The sequence below is a fragment of the Salminus brasiliensis genome, chromosome 1, assembly GCF_030463535.1.
Source record: "Salminus brasiliensis chromosome 1, fSalBra1.hap2, whole genome shotgun sequence".
Taxonomy (NCBI): domain Eukaryota; kingdom Metazoa; phylum Chordata; class Actinopteri; order Characiformes; family Bryconidae; genus Salminus; species Salminus brasiliensis.
In genome coordinates, this window is record NC_132878.1 from 62,989,230 (window position 1) to 63,010,387 (window position 21,158).

Consider the following 21,158-nt stretch of genomic DNA (forward strand, 5'->3'; position numbering starts at 1 on the left):
CCATGCCTATGAATATGCCTATGAGTTCAGAAACACAAAAACATTGGGTGACAACCGGTCTACAGATTTTTGGAGGTATGTATTTTACTGCACAGTACTATACTAACATGGTAGGTGAATTGGCTATGCTACATTGCCTCTGTGTGAGTGAATGGGTGTGTGTGGTACCCTGGAATGGACTGGAGCTCTGTCTGATCATTGGGGCCTGGCCTTGTGCCTAATTAATGCTTCTGGGTAGGATAGAAAGTACTGAAGAGGAAACAGGAAAGAACCAATGAAGGAGGAGTTTAGGTTTGAGGAAGAATATAAGTGAAAGAGAGGAGATCTGTTAGAGGTTATATATATATATATATATCATCCCAAGTGTGTGAAGGAGCGGTATCACAGGTCCTTCCTTCCTGCTGCCGTCAGATTGCACAACCAGCGCTGCTCCCAGCGGACCACATACACACACACTTAACTACACACACACATGTTCAGGGAACAGAGGTCCCTCAATGTAACAATACTATGTGCAATACACCCCCCCACACACACACACACACCCACACACATGTGCAATTAAGTCATTTGCAATTACCTGTAAATAATATTGTTATTGCTTTTTTAATTCTTATTTATATTGTGTATATAGTGTAAATTATTTATCTATTATTTTTTGTAACTGAGTGTCTTGCTATCCCTTTCTGCCGTGACACTGAGAATTTCCCCACTGTGGGACTAATAAAGGACTATCTTATCTTATCTTATCATATATATATCAGGAAAAGGTGGTGTAGGTGCTTTTGTATCAGTGCTTGTATATAATCACCTTTACACAACAGCAGTTTCACAAGTACAGAAAAGAGCCAATTCACTACTTGAAGTGTGTAATGGTGTTCTGGACGTTGTTCAGCCCTCAACAAAAATGTAGGGAAAAGTGAATAAATGTTCAGATTCTTCTGTAAAATTAGTAGAATTCAGATTTCTACTCATCAAAAAAAAATGTTTATCACAGATCAAATGCTTAGCAGTTTACAGAGGAGTGAAAGCATGTGTGGGAGAGAAAGCGAGACACAGGAGAGAGAAAGGAGGGAAAGTAAGAGAGACCATCTCGTGCTACTAAAAGGTCTAATTATAGAACAGCCTACAAGGATGGCCATGTGTGTGTATGTGAGAGTGTGTGTGATGATGATGGCAGGGGGTGTGACTCCAAAAATATAAAAGCGCTCACAGCTTGAGCAAAGTTGGAGCAGATCAGTTAGAAACAGTCAGAGAAGTCTGTCCTCTGTGCTCGACTCTGTCTGTTCATTTAGCCACAGACCCTCCACCTCTTCTCTGTTGTTGTCCCGCACAGACTGCAGACATGAACCGGGACAAAGGCAAAAAGAGCACCCCGGAACAAACCGATAAAGATGAAGAGAAGGTGGCAGTAAGGAAAGCCCAAACCACAGAGGCCGCTCCTGGAGCTGACAGCACAGCCAGTCTGTTTACCGGCCCCGGGAACATTTACTCGGCCATTCTGAGCCGCAATGAAGCCGTCAAAGACGCCAAGAGGCTGAAGGACTTTCTGGAGCTCAGGGACAAATACGTGCGCAAGAAAGTCCTGTTTAAAGACCCGCTCTTCCCCGCTGATGATTCCTCACTGTACTTCAACCAGAAGTTCCCCCTCAAGCTGGTGTGGAAGCGGCCGTCGGTGAGTGGACTCACTCTGCTAAAGGAATAAGCCGGTCTCTGATCACCACACATGTAGGACACAGTGGACTGACCCGGAGAGTCCTTTAGACATGTTTACCTGCATTTAGTAAAAGAGCAGTACAGAACATCGGTACCACAACAGGTGCCTATAGACCTCTACTGTAACCATCTTTTGAGTCCCTAAATTATTTTTATTATTTAAATTATACATTATAAGCAGACTTAGGGTTTAAATATTCTGGGGGAAAAAAATCATATGAACAAGTGTGCTTCTAGTTTACAGCAGGAGGTGCATGGCTCAACATGGCTGAAAAAGACTGGGCTTATCTCCATACAAACATGTGCAGAAACGTCTTTCAACCTGCTTAAATGCGCCCAGGGCTTCATATGTGTTCACCAGACACTTGCTTACTTACACTAGACTTAGCTACTGTAGTACTGTAGTCTATAAGCACACAAGTAAACTCTTTCAGTAAAGAGCTGAACGGGCAGGCATCCATTAACATGACCGGCACTACTTGTACCTCAGCGCAGTGATCGGGGCATCACTCCGCTTTCTGACTGGACCTCCATGTGCTGGAAGATAGCACAGTTTAAGCTTTAAATGATGTAACTGGGTCGATCAACACCTTTAAAAACCCTTCTTTACACACTATTTCGTGGTTGAAGCCAAGAACATATTGTTAAAATATAGATATTCATTTATATTTACTGAAATGAATTTGGTAGCTAACAGTCCAGTGTTTGTTAGCACAGTAGCCAAGCTTTTCCATTGTAAACTAGTTAGCTAGACAATACACAACAGATACAAGCATGTCCAGTATATAAAAAAGAAACAACTAAGCTTGAAATTGTATTTAATTTTCTCATTGGCCCAAACACTATACTGTCCTACATGAGGATCTACAGCTAGCATACCCCGTTTAAAAAACGTTTAACCTCCAAAAAAGAGTGTACTGAGTTATTCAGTACCTGCTGTTAACCTAATGCTGCAATGTTAAAATGTCTTTGCAGCTCCATAATAAAAATTGAAAGTACAGTCATGATTTTAAAAATAAAAAGGCACTATATACGTGCATGTGCTGCCATGAAATGCTAGTGATCAGTGAGGTCTCACTCTCCACCAATTAGTGACTGCTGTCTTCACAAGACAGATGCTTGTGACCACTTCCTCTCTGAGTGAGCAGCCATGCTGTGGCCTGAAATAAGTGGCCTCTGCTACGTTGCATGCCATTAGAGAACGTGAGAATGATCCTGGCGGTGTTTGTTGGAGCATAACTAAGGCTTAGCAGGCTCTTGGGTCTCAGGCAGCTGACTCTACACATCAGACTCAGTAATGCGGCCACTGCTGTGCAGTACAAACCTCACACAGGGTCAGCTCCTACACACTACAAACCTGATAATCAGCTTCTATCACTGCGTTTGTTTTATGGCTCCAAACTCACATCCTCACAGTTTGACAGTCCTCTCATTTTAGCTAGAATAAACGCACTTGCACTGATGTTGATGTATTAGTGTGTGTGTAAATGGTGTACATTTGAATCACACATTTAGTGCATCACTCTTTAGTGTTTGCTTATCATTGCTGTGGTACTGGATATGTGGTATGGGGGATAAAGAAAAGTTCAATAGTAAGGTTTTATTTCAAACAATTTTGGATTAATAAAAAGGGATTTAACAGTTATAATACATTTATTTCAATATGACAGTGACAATATACCACTAGATTTTTTTTTCACCTTAAAATAACAGCTTTAAGTCATGTTGATACTTTACTGATGTATAATAGAAAAGAATAGAGAGAATAGTGTCTCTGTCCTTACCATTCTGGGCTCCACACGCTGACTACTGTACTATGTACTAGTTGTGTAAATCCTGTAATATTACTCTACCCCTCAGGCTACATGCTTCTTTCACTTTTATTGATAGTCCTGTATCGATTTGCTTGTCCAGAAATGCTTAGTAAAAGGTGTCCTTTAAAGGTGGCTGAAAACACAAATTATACTTATTAACTGGTTTCAGTTTTGTCAAAGATACAATTTCAGTGAAGCCAACATTAGGTCCATCCCCCCACCCACCTCAATTAGTTTACTGTTCATATCTGCAAGTTAGGACTCCCCCCCATCACATGAGGGATCAAAGAGGACTGTGGTGTTAATGGGAGTCCTGATCTCCTATCACTTGACAAGCAGGCAGTTAGACAGTTGCACCACTGTAGAGCAAGGATGCTGTGAAGCCATGTACATATCATGTACATATCTGTGTCCAATCAAGAACTGAAGGGTAAATTGACTTAGAATTGTGTTTTGATGACGTGTAATTTCACAGCTCTGGAGCGGCACAGCAATCTGGCTGCCTGCTCACCAAGTCTGAAAAGATCATAAGTTCGAATCCCAGCTCAGTCCTCCACTGTCCTCCCAATCTGGGGATGCCATGTGATGGGGGGTGGGGGTTGATTGTAACCAAATGTCAATAAAAGTAGACAAATTAAAGAGAAGGACACAGATCAACATCTTTTAGCTGCAGCACACTCCCTGATGTTTCACACTCACATTTGGCTTAACCTAATGTGTATTCTTGACATAATTAAAATATCAGTTAGGACTAAACTTAGTTAACTTCACTCAGAAGCGCTCTGTAATCAGTTACTTTATCATTTTAAGTTGGCCTGTTTTACATTTCACTACAGTGTAGTCAGTCTTATTATATGGCTCAAAGTCACTAAACACAGCGCATATTTAATTTTTTCACAAACTAACAATAAAGTAACAACATTATTATTATGACTATGTGTAAACATTGAAAACAATTATGTAACCGAGGCCTTCCAGCATCTTGATTGACAGATGTTATATAAATTGTATGGCAAAGTCCCGTGGATGGCCTTGCTACTGCCAGTTGTCATCCTGCAAACATTTAATTTCACCACCTCTACCCTTTGCCAACTCAATAAACCACTTTTAGACTGTGCCTCGAAGAAAGCCCCTTTGTATAGTGAGTCTATTTGCATTGCTGATCGTTTCACTCATGGCTCATAAAACAGTGATATCAGACTCACTATACTGTCCTGTGACCCACAGCAGCTGCTGGAGCGTTCTGCTGGTCCTCAGCTTTACAATTACAACTGTCTTAACCTGAAGGCTCAAGACAAGGTTTAAAGCCCAGGGAGCCTAAGCATGGGGGTTTTCTTTTTCTGCTGCAGCAACATACTCAAGATTCACCTCAATTAAGGCAAAATCTGGCAAACATAAATGTACACTGGAGCTATGAGGCTAATGTGGCTAACAGCCAATCAAACCCTATATATTTTTATCATACACCTGTTGGTCCTAAGGCTTCCTATTCAGTAAGTACACTATATGTCTGAATGTTGTAAACACCCCTTCTATTAAATGCATTTATCTACTTTATGTTTCACCCATTGCTGACACAGATATGAACCCTCCTAGTGTTGGGGGCGGTGCTAATGATAGAGGGAGTTCACATGAATGGGGATTGAGTAACTGGCCTTCCAAATTGGGTAGAATATAGGGTAAAATTAGAAATAAATTTAAAAAACATAAACCTACTGGCACCATGTCTAATACAAGCCATGGGCAAGAGGGGTATAAAGCGGTGGAGCATTGGAACTATACTCTCTGGAATGTTGGATGCTCCATCAAATTCTTTTGGGGAGTTGGGCATGAGGCGGGGTGGTGATCATCCAACATCCTGACCTCACTAACACTCTTGCAATCCTCACAGCAATGCTCCAAAATCTAATAGAAAGCCTTCCCACAGATACTCAGGATAAACCTTTTTAATACCCTTGATTGTGAAACATTAAAAAAAGGTTTTTTAATGCATTAGCATTGTGCACAGCACAGAGTTGACTGAAACTGTGTAAACTGTTTCGTAACAAAGGCTCTAGTGTTCACTACTAGATTCAAACCACTTATAGGGCTTACAGTTTACTAAAAACTAGCAAAAAAGTCTTATGCACAGATGAGTAAACCTCACCTTTGAAAAATAAATAAATAATGAAAACATTGTGGCCCAAACAAACAAGAAATAAAAAGACGAAGATGAAGAATATTGATGTCACACTCCATACATTTCTCCACTTAAAAATGGTACCCTGAGGAGGTGGGGGTTTCTGTATGACCCAGTAGCAAATACCACATCTATAAAGAATGTTCTTTTATTCATTGTCTATATTTAGATGTTTTAATGTCTAGATCTATATATTTTGTTAGCCTTTATATGGATAACTCACTGCTACAAATGCCTTTCAGTTGAAGCTGTAATACTGCACGTTCACCTCACCATACATATATATTTTATATCATCACAGCATTTTTATTGCTGTCAATATTTAGATTATAGAATATTTATTATTTTAACTTAAACACTTATTTAAGCACATTATCTGCAATCTTTAAAAGCGAATGAACCAATAGAATTTACTTATTATAATTTAATTAAAATATTCAGAATAATTATCATTAATCATTAATTAAAATTAATAATTATTTTCCTTCTCCCATAATAGTACCGTTTTAATTTGTGCTAATTACAAAAGCTAAGCATCATAATTCACTCAGTTGCTAAAGGTTAGCTCTAAATATTATTTGTTTAATATGATCGTTGCACCTCTTTACAAAAAGCCTCTAATAAACTGTTGGATCACTTTAAGTCGCTTGGCTTTCAGAGTCAGTGTAGAGTGGAACACATTATTTACAGCTCAACAGGCATATAAAATATCCTGGTACTGATATATGCTTCTGTTTTCCTAACAGGAAATTTGTAAGAATCCCCAGTTCATTGTTGGAGGAGCTAACAGGACAGATATTTGCCAGGGAGACCTGGGTAAGATTCTGATTAAAGGAACATTTTCTCTAAAAAAAACTGGAAGCTTGAAATAGCTATTACACAGTAAACAGTATACTTTACTTGTTTTTTTTTTTAAACAGACTGATATTTTACCTAAATAATTTTTTTTACAAAAGAAATGTGAGACATTTTGAGCAAATAATACTTTGAAATATGAACTTTTGATTTTGAATCTTAAATGTATGTAATTATTAATTATTTTGACTTACTTACTTATTTATTGACTAATTAATCATTTTAATACACAATTTAATTAGTCTGCACAAAAAACAATTTCAACATTTTAAAATAAATGTGACCCATACAATACTGTCTATATTTAGTTTAATGACTTTCCCGTTTTGTCTCTCTTTCCCTTTCATTTACGGATTTCCAACAATAATAACCAGTCTAAATGCTTTGTGAACAAATGTGGATTGTTATTCAAATGTGTTTTAATATAATGGACAATGAGACATTCAAAGACCACAGCTAAACAGTTATTTTTTTAAAAGCACAAGGTAGCTCAGCGCTGAGACAATCTAAATAAGATCTGCTCATAACCTTATTTACTTGTCCTAGACACGGTTAGGTCAGTTATGAAATCTATGCGAAAAATACATTTTTACCTGCTTCTGAAATTCAGCTCCTGAGAAACAACTCTCTCACACACTTTGATATGAGCATTCTCTCACAGATGGCCTAACACAGTTGTGTTTGACTCATCACCCTGAGATGAATTATATTAAGCAAAGAAAATGACTGGTCAAGTTATACTTTTAGCAATTCTTTTTTTCTATTTTTATGGAGAACAGTGTGTCATACAGTGTCAAAAAATATTAGCAAGTCCTTAACTTAAACCTAAGCAGTTTAAGGTAAGTGTGTGATTTCTGGGGTAATTGATGCTAGTTGATTGGGTATACTTTCACTTTTACTTCACTTTTTAGCTACAATAGCGTCATAGCTTCTGTGCAAAATGAAGCAAACTTCAGATAGCAAGCAAGTCTTTACCTCTACAATTAAGTAAACAGGAAAACTAAAAACTACTGCCCAAATGGCTGTGGAAGGACAGTCCAGATGTGTGCAACTGAACGTCCAAATGAAAGAATATATTTATATATCTGGGCCATGGGTTTTGGTTTTGACAGGACTAAAGGTGAAAATGAGTTATTGCTTTTAACTGGGATAGCAGAAGCCATATTGCTTTTTTTTTTTCAAGAACATGAGAAGCATTGACAGCTGCAGCTCTTTCTAAGGCCAGGTGTTAAATCCTGACCCTTTCGTGACACAAAGCCAGGTGCTATTGGACAGGCCTAGGCTAAGTTACATGACCTAGAAGCCACAGGATCCAACAGCATCTCAAGACTGAGCAGGCCAACCAAGAACTGAATGTGTGAGAAAGGGGCGAGAAACATTTGTAGAAGAACACATGAGGAGCCAAATGTGCACACGAGAAGCACCCTGTAACCGCACCCCCACAGCAGCCGGTTCACTCATGAGCAGGAACCCACTGGACCCTGTCCTAGCACCATATAAAACATCAGGCAAAAAATAGCCCAGTTACAAGTCACAGGTGTCCTGTTAAAATCATCTTAATCAGGAAGACATCAGTGGCTTAAGCCGTGCCCGAGGTGTCCTGTTTCAGATGCCAAGAGCACTGGGCCATGCAAAGTGTTTAAATCATGTCTGCTTCAGCACCTGTACAGTGCTTCATGGGAGTGGTGTCTAGTGTTGAGACTCCAGCAGAATGAATCTGGGTCATGTGTATGTGTGTACACTTGTGTTTTAAAAGGAGAAAAGTGTCTAGCCTGCATCCATCATGGCACTGTTTTCTCCAGGATCACAAGATGTGCCACTTTTGCTTGACAAACTTTCCTGTATGCAGGTCCACTGTAAATGTCAGCTATGTCTTTGATGCAGATGTGTAGTGTAGTGGGTAACAGCACTGCCCTCCCTGTGGCAGACTACGGTTTGATGCTCCAGCTGGGCTCACCATGCCAGAAACACACCACACTACACCTATGAGTTCTCAGGCAAGACCTCTGTATTAACCTATCTGTGTAACATGATTCAAATGTGACATGCTCTGGGTAAGAGGGTCAGTCAAATGCCATAAATGATGATGAAATATGGTAGCTGGACACCTTTAACGCCACCTCACAGCTCCACTTTGCACTTAATACTTTCACTCAATAAAAGAGTGTGCCACAAACATAAACCATGAACCATGAATCTTTTAAATGAACCCTTGTGTAATTTAAATGTTCTACACCAAGTGTTCTTCATAGAACTTTTACATTATTAAGAGTTTTACACATTAAGAGTATAAAACACATAATGTACAACCTTAATAGCATGTAAACATTTGTGCAGTTGGTTTGTTTAATTGTTGTTGTTGTATCCATGTATCTACACAAGAATTCCTCAATAGTTCTTGAACTATCTATATATGTTGTGGAGGTTCTTCAGACCCTTCAAACTATCCTTAACAGTTTTTCTGTAAAGAACCATTCAGTGAAAAATTCTTTAGGGAACCAATGGATGTTCTTATATGGTATTATACCACAAAATCTTTTTTTTTAACAAATCTATTTAATCTACTTAATTTTAATACAAATTTAAAGTTATGGAGAGTTTTTATCAATTGATTTTAATGTGTAACATTCATACAATATAGTTTATACACAGTAGTGCATTAATAAAAACTATAATTAGATTCATTTTAATATTTTGTTCTGCAGGGGATTGCTGGCTCCTGGCTGCCATTGCTTGCCTAACTCTAAATGAAACTCTTCTGTACCGAGTTGTTCCTGCAGACCAGAGCTTCACTGAGAACTATGCCGGAATTTTCCACTTCCAGGTACGATTTTACAGTATGATGTTCTGTTCCCCACAGTGATGTACGTTAGATTAGGTGGGTGAATGATTTTGGCAAATTTTTCTTACAGTTTTGGCGCTATGGTGAATGGGTGGACGTAGTTGTGGATGATCGACTGCCCACATCCAACAACCGCTTGGTGTTTACCAGGTCTGGGAATAAGAATGAGTTCTGGAGTGCTCTTCTGGAGAAAGCCTATGCCAAGTGAGTTTCAAAATGTATTTTTTGGAACCCCAGATTTTAAAACACCAGATTAAGTTGTCGTGCAGCACAATTGGACATTTAGATGTCATCTGGACCAAGTATGCACAAGAAAACCAGAAGAAACTGTTTTTGAAAAATTCCATGTAAAAAAAAATCCTGGTTCCAGGCTGCATGGCTCTTATGAGGCCCTAAAGGGAGGCAACACCTTGGAGGCCATGGAAGACTTCACTGGAGGGGTAACAGAGTTCTTTGAGATCGCAGATGCACCCAAAGAGATTTACAACATCATGAGGAAAGCTTTGAACAGGGGTTCTCTTATGGGCTGCTCCATAGATGTGAGTGTGTTAAAATCTCTTTCTGTTTCAAATGTTGTGTTTGACAAACTAGACTACTGAGTGTGTTGATTTGCTCCGGAATAATGTTACAATCATTAAATAAGCACAAGAGTCTATAAAAATAAACAAATATACCATTTGTAGTTCAACAAAAGTAGTTGGAGCATTGAAGAAATGTTAAAGAATGAATTCTGTACTTTTCTTAAATCTGTTTACCATTCTCAGAAGCTACATAAGCAAGTGTCCTAAACCACTTAAGCAAGCTTGTTTGAAATGACTTTTTATTTCTACATAAATAAATATTGAAGATGAGACTAAGTCATTCAGAATGGTTTGTTCACAGGGGTGGCAAAGGAATCTGGCAATAGGATGTCTGAAGAGTTTAATGTCTATAAAAATGTATTTACATTTTAATATAATTACTTTCACCAAAAATTTGACCTCATGCTTTTTTTAATTGATTCATGGTGGATAGGTACATGCAGGACATAATAGTCCCTGAAGAAAATTGATTTACCACCAGTTTACCATCATCAGCATTATGTAATAAAAGTCAGAAGATATGTAGGCAGTCTTAGATAGTAAATAAAATGACTTTGCATTGTATATTTTAAATTCTAGACATTGTGAAACCTGGTTCCTTTTATTACCACTGTAATACCACAGAAACTTGGTCCATTAGTTCACATCTCAGCAGCTGAATTCTGTAGAAATTGGACAAATATCCCTTTAACAACTAGGCAAGTGTGTGGTGATTTAGGAAGTTTGCATAATGGAAATTGGTGTGTATGAGTTTCTTGATAGCGAAACTTAATGTCCAAATGTTTGTGGACGCCCCTTTTAATGAATGCATTTAGCTACTAAGTTGTACTCTTATTGTATGTTTGTGTCTGCCAAACTGTTTCTTTGTTGACAGCTGTTTGATTTTTATTCCTTAATTTTCTGCATTGTTTTTCTTTCTGATGTCTTCTCAGTCTTTGGTTCCAACTGCAAGCGAAACCAAAACTGATACAGGCCTTGTGAGAGGACATGCCTACTCAGTCACTGCAGTAGAGCAGGTGAGAAATCAGAGCAAGAACCTACACATGCCTTTCTAAGGTTTACACACTAGCTCCATCCCTGGAGGCCACATATGTTACATCTTTTTGCCAGATTACAAAGGGCTTGTTGATTATCTGAAACTCACAAAATGTGCAGAGCAATGGATGCTCATTACAGTGATTCCTAAGCCCTGGTCCTGTAGACCCCTTGTCCAGCACAATTTATATTCACTTACAGAGGACATATGAATTGGTTGATTAGTTGGAGCAGGTGTGTGTTTGCAAACAGAAAAATATGTAGGATAGCAAGACTCAACTAGGATTGGCAACCATAACCTGTACTGATGTTCTAATGAATGCTTTTGACTGGATAGGCTCATTTTGACTGGATGGGCTCTTGTTGCCTTCTTGTGTTGGCAGGGTAAACAGGAGGATGGCAGTGACACACGTATTCGTCTGGTGCGTCTGAGGGACCCCTGGGGGGTTGCTCCTCCAACCTCCTGCAGGTCCTGTGACTGGTCAAGTCTTGCTGCTTCTGACCAGGAAAAGCAGAGACTAAAGCCTGTAGAAGCAGGAGAGTTCTGGTTAGTCCCTATTAACGAGTTACACTTTAGACAACAGATAATATATAACATTGCACATGATGTATCCCAATCACACAAATATAATTAATGCAAATGGTGAACTAGTTGTAACACCAGTGCCTCTCTCAGTATGCTTTGTGTACTCTTCTTTTTCTCATCAGGATGGGCTTTGAGGAGTTCCAGCAGACCTTCACTAAACTGGAGATCTGTAACCTGACCCCAGATGCCCTGCAAGACGATGAGCTGCTAAAGTGGGATGTGTCAGTGAATGAGGGCCGCTGGGTGAGGGGCTGTTCTGCTGGAGGCTGCAGAAACTACCCAGGTGGGCCACTGCTACTGTATAATAATGCACAAGCAGTCTGTCAAAGTCTGGGGGCACTTAGCTTTTTAAAAAAAAAAAAAACTTCTAATGTGAATAATGTGAGATATTATACTCCCAAACTGAAAAAAAAACATCTGACACAAGTGCCATCTTGGGAATATCGCCTACTGTCTTTTGTTGTGATGTCAGAATCCATTTGGCAGTTTGACATATTTAAACATTTGTTGGAAAATAGTTATTAGCACATCCTTTGTTATTTTTTCTGACTTTTCTGAATGTGAAAGTATTATTTAAAAACACTATTTAAATGTATTTTTAAAAGGCAACATCACATTAAATATTAATATTATTATAAGGTTTTTTTATTCACAAACATATTTAACACATAATATTTCACATCATATTCTGAAGTGTTTAAAGAGATGTTCAGACTAGTCCTGACACCTATGAGTATTAGCCGTAACATCTGGTTACTCTTATTCTGTCTGTCCACTGTGGCACAGACACATTCTGGACAAACCCTCAGTATCGCCTGCGTCTGACTGAGGAGGATGATGATGAGCCTGATCAAGGGGAGAAGGGCTGTACAGTGGTGGTGGCCCTCATGCAGAAGGGCAGGAGGAGGGAGCGCTGCACAGGTGCCACTCTGCATACCATCGGCTTTGCCATCTATGAGGTGGGACAGGGTTAATCCTTTCACTTTTAAGGGTCTGAATGTAGGCTCATATTTACCTATTAGTTTCATAGTATCAGAGTAGTTTGTACAATTATTTAATTTATTAATTTATTATTTAATTAATTACTTATTAATATGTTATGGACAATTTAGACATTTTACTAATTTTCTGGCGTAAAACAAATGTATATAAACACATTTCTGAATGTAACTAAAATTGACATGGCCCATGTCAGTGCAGAAAACAATGTTTGCCTTTGCATAACTAGATATGACTTGTTCTGTATTGATTTATTGATCAATTGGAAGTAAAGGTGCACGTATTTGTCACTGTACAGTGTACACTGTACAGCGAAATGTGTCCTCCGCATTTAACCCATCTGGTAGTGAACACACACTCACACACACACACATGTGTTAGGGGCAGTGAGTACACACACCCAGAGCGGTGGGCAGCCAACTCCAGTGCCCGGGGTAAAGGGCCCAAGGGCTCAACAGTGGCAGCTTGCCGAGCCCGGGAATCGAACCCACAACCCTGTTATCAATATCCCGGTGCTTTAACCGCTGAGCCACCACTGCCACAGAGTATGGCCTATCTCATTAGTGTCTGGTGCCACTGAGAAAGAACCACCAGTTACCCTAAAAACCTGCGATATCTAAATTGGTTTACAAAAATATCAACCTTTATGGTGGTAGATTTGATTTCTATGTAGATGTTTTTGTAATGGTCCACCATCACTGATATTCTATCCTCTGTTTAATCACTTAGGTTCCAAAGGAGGTACAGTTGAGAGAGCTGCTCTTTTTCACACCATGTCAGAGCAGTAAAGAAGAATGGGCACTTCGCTAACTGTCTGTTTCACTTATCTACCCATATTTTTCTATCTTGTCCTGCTTTTAATTAATACTGCTGTGACATTTCAGTTCTATCTGGAAGGATTTCTGGAGTGTGTTGACAGATTAGCACCAACGCTGTCAACCACAGATTTCTAATCACAAATTCAAATTGATTCAATTAGAAGACAATTTCAAAAAGTATATTTGTTACATATTATATGTACACATATGAATATATATATTAATCAAAATGTCTTTATTTACTATTATTTCTGTTGTGTTCAGCTGTATTTCCTTCTTCTGATACGTCCTCTGCATCTCCATCCTAGATGCACGGTAACAAGCAGCACCTGCCTAAAGACTTCTTCCTGTACACAGCCTCCAAAGCGCGCTGCAGATCCTACATTAACCTGCGAGAAGTGACCGAACGCTTCTGTCTTAATCCAGGGGAATACGTCATCGTCCCATCCACATTTGATCCAAACAACGAGTCTGACTTCATCCTCAGGGTTTTCTCGGAGAAGTCGAGCACCTCAGAGTGAGTGTAACTGTTACTGTATATAATCCTGGATCGGATCTGTCCTTAATTTTATTGTTTAAATTGGAGCCAGACCGCTTTTATCGTTTGGTTGATAATACTGGTTGTTACTGATGGTCGTTTTTGTCTGTATTGGCAAATCATTTAACAAAATGTGCATGGCATTGCTGGAATTCAAACATGTGAACTTCTGATGACGGGGTGTAATCTTAGACGAGGGGCGAGGGAGTCCAGTTGTGAGTCTGTGCACTTCATTTGAGTGACCATTGAGAACCGGCATACTGAAAGCTGCAGTGGTATGGGTTGGTTTATTTTGGCATGGCCATCTTTGTGGAGAGGTACAATGGGGAAAAAAAGTATTTAGTCAGTCACCAATTGTGCAAGTTCTCCCACTTAAAAAATGAGAGAGGCCTGTAATTGACATCTTAGGTAGACCTCAACTATGAGAGACAAAATGAGAAAAAAAAATCAGAAAATCACATTGTCTGATTTTTAAAGAATTTATTTGCAAATAATGGTGGAAAATAAGTATTTGGTCACCTACAAACAAGCAAGATTTCTGGCTGTCACAGAGCTGTAACTTCTTCTTTAAGAGGCTTCTCTGTCCTTCACTCATTACCTGTATTAATGGCACCTGTTTGAACTCGTCAACAGTATAAAAGACACCTGCCCACAACCTCAAACAGTCACACTCCAAACTCCACTATGGTGAAGACCAAAGAGTTGTCGAAGGACACCAGAAACAAAATTGTAGACCTACACCAGGCTGGGAAGACTGAATCTGCAATAGGCAAGCTTGGTGTGAAGAAATCTACTGTGGGAGCAATAATCCGAAAATGAGAGACCTACAAGACCACTGCTAATCTCCCTCGATCAGGGGCTCCATGCAAGATCTCAGCCCGTGGGGTCAAAATGACCACAAGAGCGGTGAGCAAAAAATCCCAGAACCACACGGGGGGACCTAGTGAATGACCTGCAGAAAGCTGGGACCAACGTTACAAAGGCTACAGTCAGTAACACACTACGCCGCCAGGGACTCAGATCTTGCAGTGCCAGACGTGTTCCCCTGCTTAAGCCCGTACATATCCGGGCGCGTCTGAAGCATTTGGATGTTCCGGAAGAGTATTGGGAGAATGTCTTATGGTCAGATGAAACCAAAGTAGAACTGTTTGGAGGAGAGCGAATGCTGAGTTGCATCCAAAGAACACCATACCAACTGTGAAGCATGGGGGTGGCAACATCATGCTTTGGGGTTGTTTCTCTGCAAAGGGAATAGGACGACTGGTCCGTGTACATGAAAGAATGAATGGGGCCATGTATTGTGAGATTTTAAGTGCAAACCTCCTTCCATCAGCAAGGGCATTGAAGATGAAACGTGGCTGGGTCTTTTAGCATGACAATGATCCCAAGCACACTGCCAGGGCAACAAAGGAGTGGCTTCGTAAGAAGCATTTCAAGGTCCTGGAGTGGCCTAGCCAGTCTCCAGATCTCAACCCCATAGAAAACCTTTGGAGGGAGTTGAAAGTCCGTGTTGCCCGCCGACAGCCCCAAAACATCACTGCTCTAGAGGAGATCTGCATGGAGGAATGGGCCAACATACCAGCAACGGTGTGTGCCAACCTTGTGAAGACTTACAGAAAACGTTTGACCTCGGTCATTGCCAACAAAGGATATATAACAAAGTATTGAGATGAACTTTTGTTATTGACCAAATACTTATTTTCCACCATTATTTGCTAATAAATTCTTTAAAAACCAGACAATGTGATTTCTGATTTTTTTTTCTCATTTTGTCTCTCATAGTTGAGGTCTACCTATGATGTCAATTACAGGCCTCTCTCATTTTTTTAAGTGGGAGAACTTGCACAATTGGTGACTGACTAAATACTTTTTTTCCCCACTGTATAAATTGTTTCCACAGCAGGGAGTTCTCTTCAGGATGCGAAACGGCCTGTGGCATTTGGGTTGTCCTTATGCTCCAGTGTTGACTGGTTGCCAACTCACTTGCCCAGCCTTGCAAATAGTTTCGACCTGAGAATTTTGGGTTACTTTGGAACACTTAATAGTTCTGATTATTAATCCAGGTCATACCAGAGGGGAACTCTGTTTTCTGTTTTCATATGAGAGCAAAGCCTCACCAGCTTAGAGCATTTCTGCTACTTAACTGTCTGTTACCCAGTTAAAAAAAGCTATTGAGCTGCTAAAACAGGGCTGACAGGATTTAAAAATAAGTCAAAAGTGAAAAACCATGAACTTGCACTTCATGTAAGTTCAAATTCATATAAGAAAAAAGGAGCAGCATTGTTTTTGTACTGCAGGGTGGGTTAGTTAAATGTATGAATATGTGCATTGTTAGTATAATATTTAGTCTGTACACCAGTCCAGCATCCAGTGTTAATATTTCATACTTTGGTTTTCTCCCCATTTACTTTTACCTTTCATTGTTCACTAGCAGCTCAGCACAGAATCTCAACATTTTAGAAGCGGAGAGCCAATAGTGCTGTAGTTAATCTAATAACAGAGTTACAGGAAACATGTTTGATCAGATTATATTAATTAAAAATAACCATGTCCAAATAATCATTCTATTTCCCCAGGATTTTCCATTGTGTGGTTCTTTGGCTGATGTCATAGAAGAACCAATTTTTATTCCATGAAAAACCATGTTTGTCTTAGAGATGTGAGTGTGAAGAACCTTTAAAAGACCCCAAACACAATAAACACACCAAAGGTTCTTTATTGATTTAATGATTATATCTTTATTACTAAAATGGTTCTTTGTGGAATTAAAATGGGTTATTCTATGGAATCGCTCAAAGAACGTTTTGTAGCACCTTTTAGAGTGTGGTGTTGTTTGCTTTTAATGCAGACAATCTGATTGGCTCCAGCATGTGTGAAAAGAGCTAGTAACTGGTAATGAATGTACTATATATGGTATTCTTACTGTGAAAGTACATTCTACTGAAGAGAAGAAAAATAACAGCTAAAGTAAAGAAGTATCAGGCCAATAAACTTACTTACTTTAAGGACATATAATCCCAAAGTAAGTGAACTTTATTCTGCTCTTTTTAAAATGCAAAATATAATTTTGCATTACAATGTTACCTAAGTACTTCTGAGTAAATATAACAAGATTCTGTACCTTTGGTTGAGCTTGAGTCTAAGAAGTCCTATACTAGCGTGAAAGACATGAAATGATGTGAGAATGTATAACTTGTTTATGTTCTCTCAGGCTGATGGGTGCAGTGATCGAGGCTGACCCTTTTGTGGTGAGTTAATTAATGTGTTCATCTGTCCACAGTACAAAATACATCAGTGTCTTTCAACTAAATTAGTGCAGGCAATAAAGAAGTTCTTAAGTAGCAGTTAGATGAGCTATGTCATTTCAATTGGCTTTTAGCAGCAACCAACAAATGGTACTGCACTAAAAATTATGCATTGCAGCTTCTCGGAGAAGGGAAAGATTCTTATAGTGCAAGTTCACAGATTTCACTTTATATTACAGCAGCACAGTTATATTGTTATGGAATATGGAAATCAAATGTATTAACCAATAGAGGCCTGGATTTGGAGTCACACACAAAATTAAAGTGGAAAAACACACTACAGGCTGATCCAACTTTGATGTAATGTCCTTAAAACAAGTCAAAATGAGGCTCAGTATTGTGTGTGGCCTCCACGTGAATACAACGCCTGGGCATGCTCCTGATGAGGTGGCGGATGGTCTCCTGAGGGATCTCCTCCCAGACCTGGACTAAAGCATCCGCCAACTCCTGGACAGTCTGTGGTGCAATGTGGCGTTGTTGGTAGAGCAAGACATGATGTGTGACTGTGAAAGCACCACCAACATCAAAAGTGATCAAAACATCAGCCAGAAAGCATAGGTACTGAGAAGGGGTCTGTGGTCCCCACCTGCAGAACCACTCCTTTATTGAGTGTGTCTTGCTAATTGCCAATAATTTCCACCTGTTGTCTATTCCATTTGCACAACAGCATATGAAATTGATTGTCAATCAGTGTTGCTCCCTAAGTGGACAGTTTGATTTCACAGAAGTTTGATTTACTTGGAATTATATTGTGTTGTTTAAGTGATCCCTTTATTTTTTTGAGCAGTGTATTTAGTCCCATTTCAGATTTAACTTCAGTATCCTGTAACACAAAAATATGTTTTTATTCTGTCTCTCTTTTCATCAACAGTTGGATAATGATAAAAAGAAGATTAAGGTAATGCATTTTTTTTTTCAAAATTACCATTTTCATATTTGTGGTAATCCTTCATCCATCCCTTTAAGATCATGTGATCCATCCATATGCTTCTGAATTAGATACAGTGAAAAAGTTCTGCCACCAGAATTATGAATTATGTTTTATTACTTAAATGAATTATTTTGTGTACTTCATATTTCACTTTAGATGGCATGATGATGTTATACAAACTCTGTCCAGTTGCAAACTGTAATACTGGATTAAGGATTCACACAACAACCACACAGTCAGTGATGTGTCATAGGTGGTTGCTTTATCTTTCAGCTGCCCAAACCTGAGGAGGAGGAGAATGAGGAGGAAAAGCAGTTCAGAGCCATGTTTCAGCAGATTGCTGGCGATGTGAGGTCAAAGATATCTAGTATGTCATTTAAACTGGGGATCAAACCCCTTCGCTAATACTAATACGCTCAATGTGGTCTTCTCTCTTAGGATATGCAGATCAATGCCAAAGAGCTAAGGAGCGTCTTCAACAAGCTGCTGACAAAATGTAATGAGTTTGTGTTGCACTTGATTAGTTTCAATTTACTTTGCTAGGCCTACTCACTGGATTAAAGTGTCTTCTCATTTGCTTAGATAAGGGGCTGAAAACTGAAGGTTTCAGTCTGGACAGCTGCAGAAGCATGATAGCACTCATGGATGTATCCTTTACCCTTCTCCTAGCTTTTATATACAGGACCATCCACTTTAATGGAAACAGTCAATGGCTGCTTTCTGAGCTCTACCTATTATTGAGGTCCACTTTATAGGTGTACAGTTATCAACCCCTCTAAAGGTCATTCAACACTGGTCAGTTTCTGACCTCAGAACCTCTGTAGACTGATATTATTTAGTTGGTGGATAATTCCAAGCAGTGGCATTAATGTGATATAGCACTGGTATGGGTTCTTCAGCCAGTGTATTGCTGGGCTTGAGAGAGGATCAACCACCCAACAATATCCAGCCAATTGCAGCTCTGCAGCCATAAGCTGTCCCAACAGTACTTCGGCAAGGTGGAGCTACAATAAAGATCAAACCTGAGGGCAACTGAACTTCATTTTTACTGTTAAAAGAAAGACACTGACCAAATGCTGTGAGCTATTACTCCTTGACCTTGTAAACTATGAAAGACTGATGGAACAGGCAGACTAAATCTGGAAGAGTTCAAGCACTTATGGAACAAGATCAAACAGTGGAAGGTACACCCTTTTTACCTACTGCTTCAAGCACTACGTTCAGAGGCATACTTATTAATGCTAACTTATACATAACACAATGAATGTTTCTATAAGCCTGGTGTTTTTTCCTGCAGGGAATCTTTAGTCGTTATGACCGAGACAAATCCAGCAGCATCAGTAGCTTTGAGATGAGGAACGCCGTTGCTGATGCAGGTACAACACTTATATAGCTAGTTTCACCATTTGTGGCATGTGTACCAACTGTGCTCAAGGTTTGGTCTCTCTCAGGCTTTCAGCTCAACCCCCAGCTTCATGACATCATTGCTATGCGTTATGCAAGTGAGCACCTGTACTTGGATTTCGACAGCTACATCTGCTGCCTGGTGCGACTCGAGGGCATGTTTAGTAAGTATGGGGCAATGTTTGTACATTCACATACGGAAATCATGAAACTGTAACTTTGAAGATAAACTGCACACAAGGGCTCTACACACTACTGACGCTTCACAAAAAGGGCCTCCGGAAAGCCAAATAGACCGGAAATGTCTGCATTATTGCTATAATGTAGCTTTAAAGGGAACCAAAAGCCTTAATTTCAGTGATGAATTGTCATCAAATGCAACAGATCTATGCATATACTTTGATCAAGCAGCATCTGTTAAGTGACCTTGCTGCAATATGCACTTATTCATACTTACTGCCCATTCAATTGGACACACCTACCTTGTTCTTCCACTCTCTGACCACTAGAGATTTATCTACCTTTTAAGTCCACTATGTAAGTGTGCAGTTACAGACTGCAGCTGTAGCATATGTAGCTGCACTGTTTAACAGCTGCCCTCTACCTTATTTATCATTGTTCAGTTTCTGAACATTCTCCAGTGATACTTAGATATGTTGAGGTTGAGAGTGCTCTAACAGCCCAAAACAGGAAATCCCCAAAGCAATTTGATCTTGTATAAACAAATAAACAACATTTCTTCCAAAACGTCTGATTTTTAATGGTCACCATACACCAGTAGCAGAAAATATTAATAAAAATGGTAGGTTTCACCTCCCCTGCTCACAACCCACCTATCATCAAGAGAAAACACTGAACTAGTTCAGAGACCCTTCCTGACAGTGTTTTCACTCCTAAATCCATCACAGTTCACTCTTATATAAGGGTTCTTCAAGGGTTCTTTAGGAATGGAAATAAACCGTTACAACTCAAAGAACTATCTGAATGCTTAGTTAATTTGTTTTATGATAACCAAATCTTGACTGTAATCAAAAGTCTTCTTTGAGAAATACCTTGATCTGAGAGTTCTGAGTGACTTCCTAGTTTGAGTAGCTTTCTTCCTAGAAAACCCCAGAAGTAAAATATATTCTCTTACAGGAGCATTCAAAGCCTTTGACATAGATGGAGATGGAATTATTAAGCTCAATGCCCTTGAGGTAAAAGCCTTTACATCTAAAATTAAACGTAATTGCAAAATGATTGATGGACATGATGCATTAATGTCTTGTTCTCTCATTACCTGCAGTGGCTTCAGCTGACCTTGTATGCATAGAGATGACCACAGCGATTCAAACAGCTTCATCACTATGGCAGAGCATCTGTCTGTGGACTGTGGGCAGCTTTCAACGCTAGGACAACGACTGGAACAAATAACACATGACAAAATAGAACTTTTCTGCCAGTGGAAACCGCAGACACTCTGCAGTCAGAATATTTCAGAGCTGGAGGAAAAAAAAACCCTAGAGTGAAAAATTCCCAGTTTTGAGCAACACAAACACGACAGACAGCTGACAAG

General features: G+C 39.4%; 1 protein-coding gene across 1 annotated transcript; it reads left to right on the forward strand.

Annotated features, from left to right (window-relative positions):
- The first annotated feature begins 29 nt into the window (after positions 1-29).
- Positions 30-21,012, forward strand: capn3b (calpain 3b). Its single transcript, XM_072685749.1, has 22 exons — positions 30-75; positions 1,337-1,675; positions 6,456-6,525; positions 9,270-9,388; positions 9,477-9,610; positions 9,777-9,945; positions 10,920-11,003; positions 11,406-11,569; positions 11,731-11,891; positions 12,395-12,567; positions 13,337-13,348; positions 13,734-13,942; positions 17,175-17,211; positions 18,140-18,166; positions 18,473-18,547; positions 18,638-18,695; positions 18,782-18,846; positions 19,315-19,383; positions 19,497-19,575; positions 19,651-19,767; positions 20,741-20,799; positions 20,889-21,012. The coding sequence occupies exons 2-22, from the start codon at positions 1,346-1,348 to the stop codon at positions 20,913-20,915; spliced, it is 2,238 nt and encodes a 745-aa protein (XP_072541850.1). The 5' UTR covers positions 30-75; positions 1,337-1,345; the 3' UTR covers positions 20,916-21,012.
- The last annotated feature ends 146 nt before the right edge of the window (positions 21,013-21,158 follow it).

Bases quoted from the DNA above. Each gene is read 5' to 3' on its own strand.
- capn3b (XM_072685749.1), top strand. From the start codon at position 1,346: ATGAACCGGGACAAAGGCAAAAAGAGCACCCCGGAACAAACCGATAAA. The intron at 18,167-18,472 runs GTAATGCATTTT...TTTATCTTTCAG, and splicing joins ATGATAAAAAGAAGATTAAG to CTGCCCAAACCTGAGGAGGA. The intron at 19,768-20,740 runs GTAAGTATGGGG...ATTCTCTTACAG, and splicing joins GCGACTCGAGGGCATGTTTA to GAGCATTCAAAGCCTTTGAC.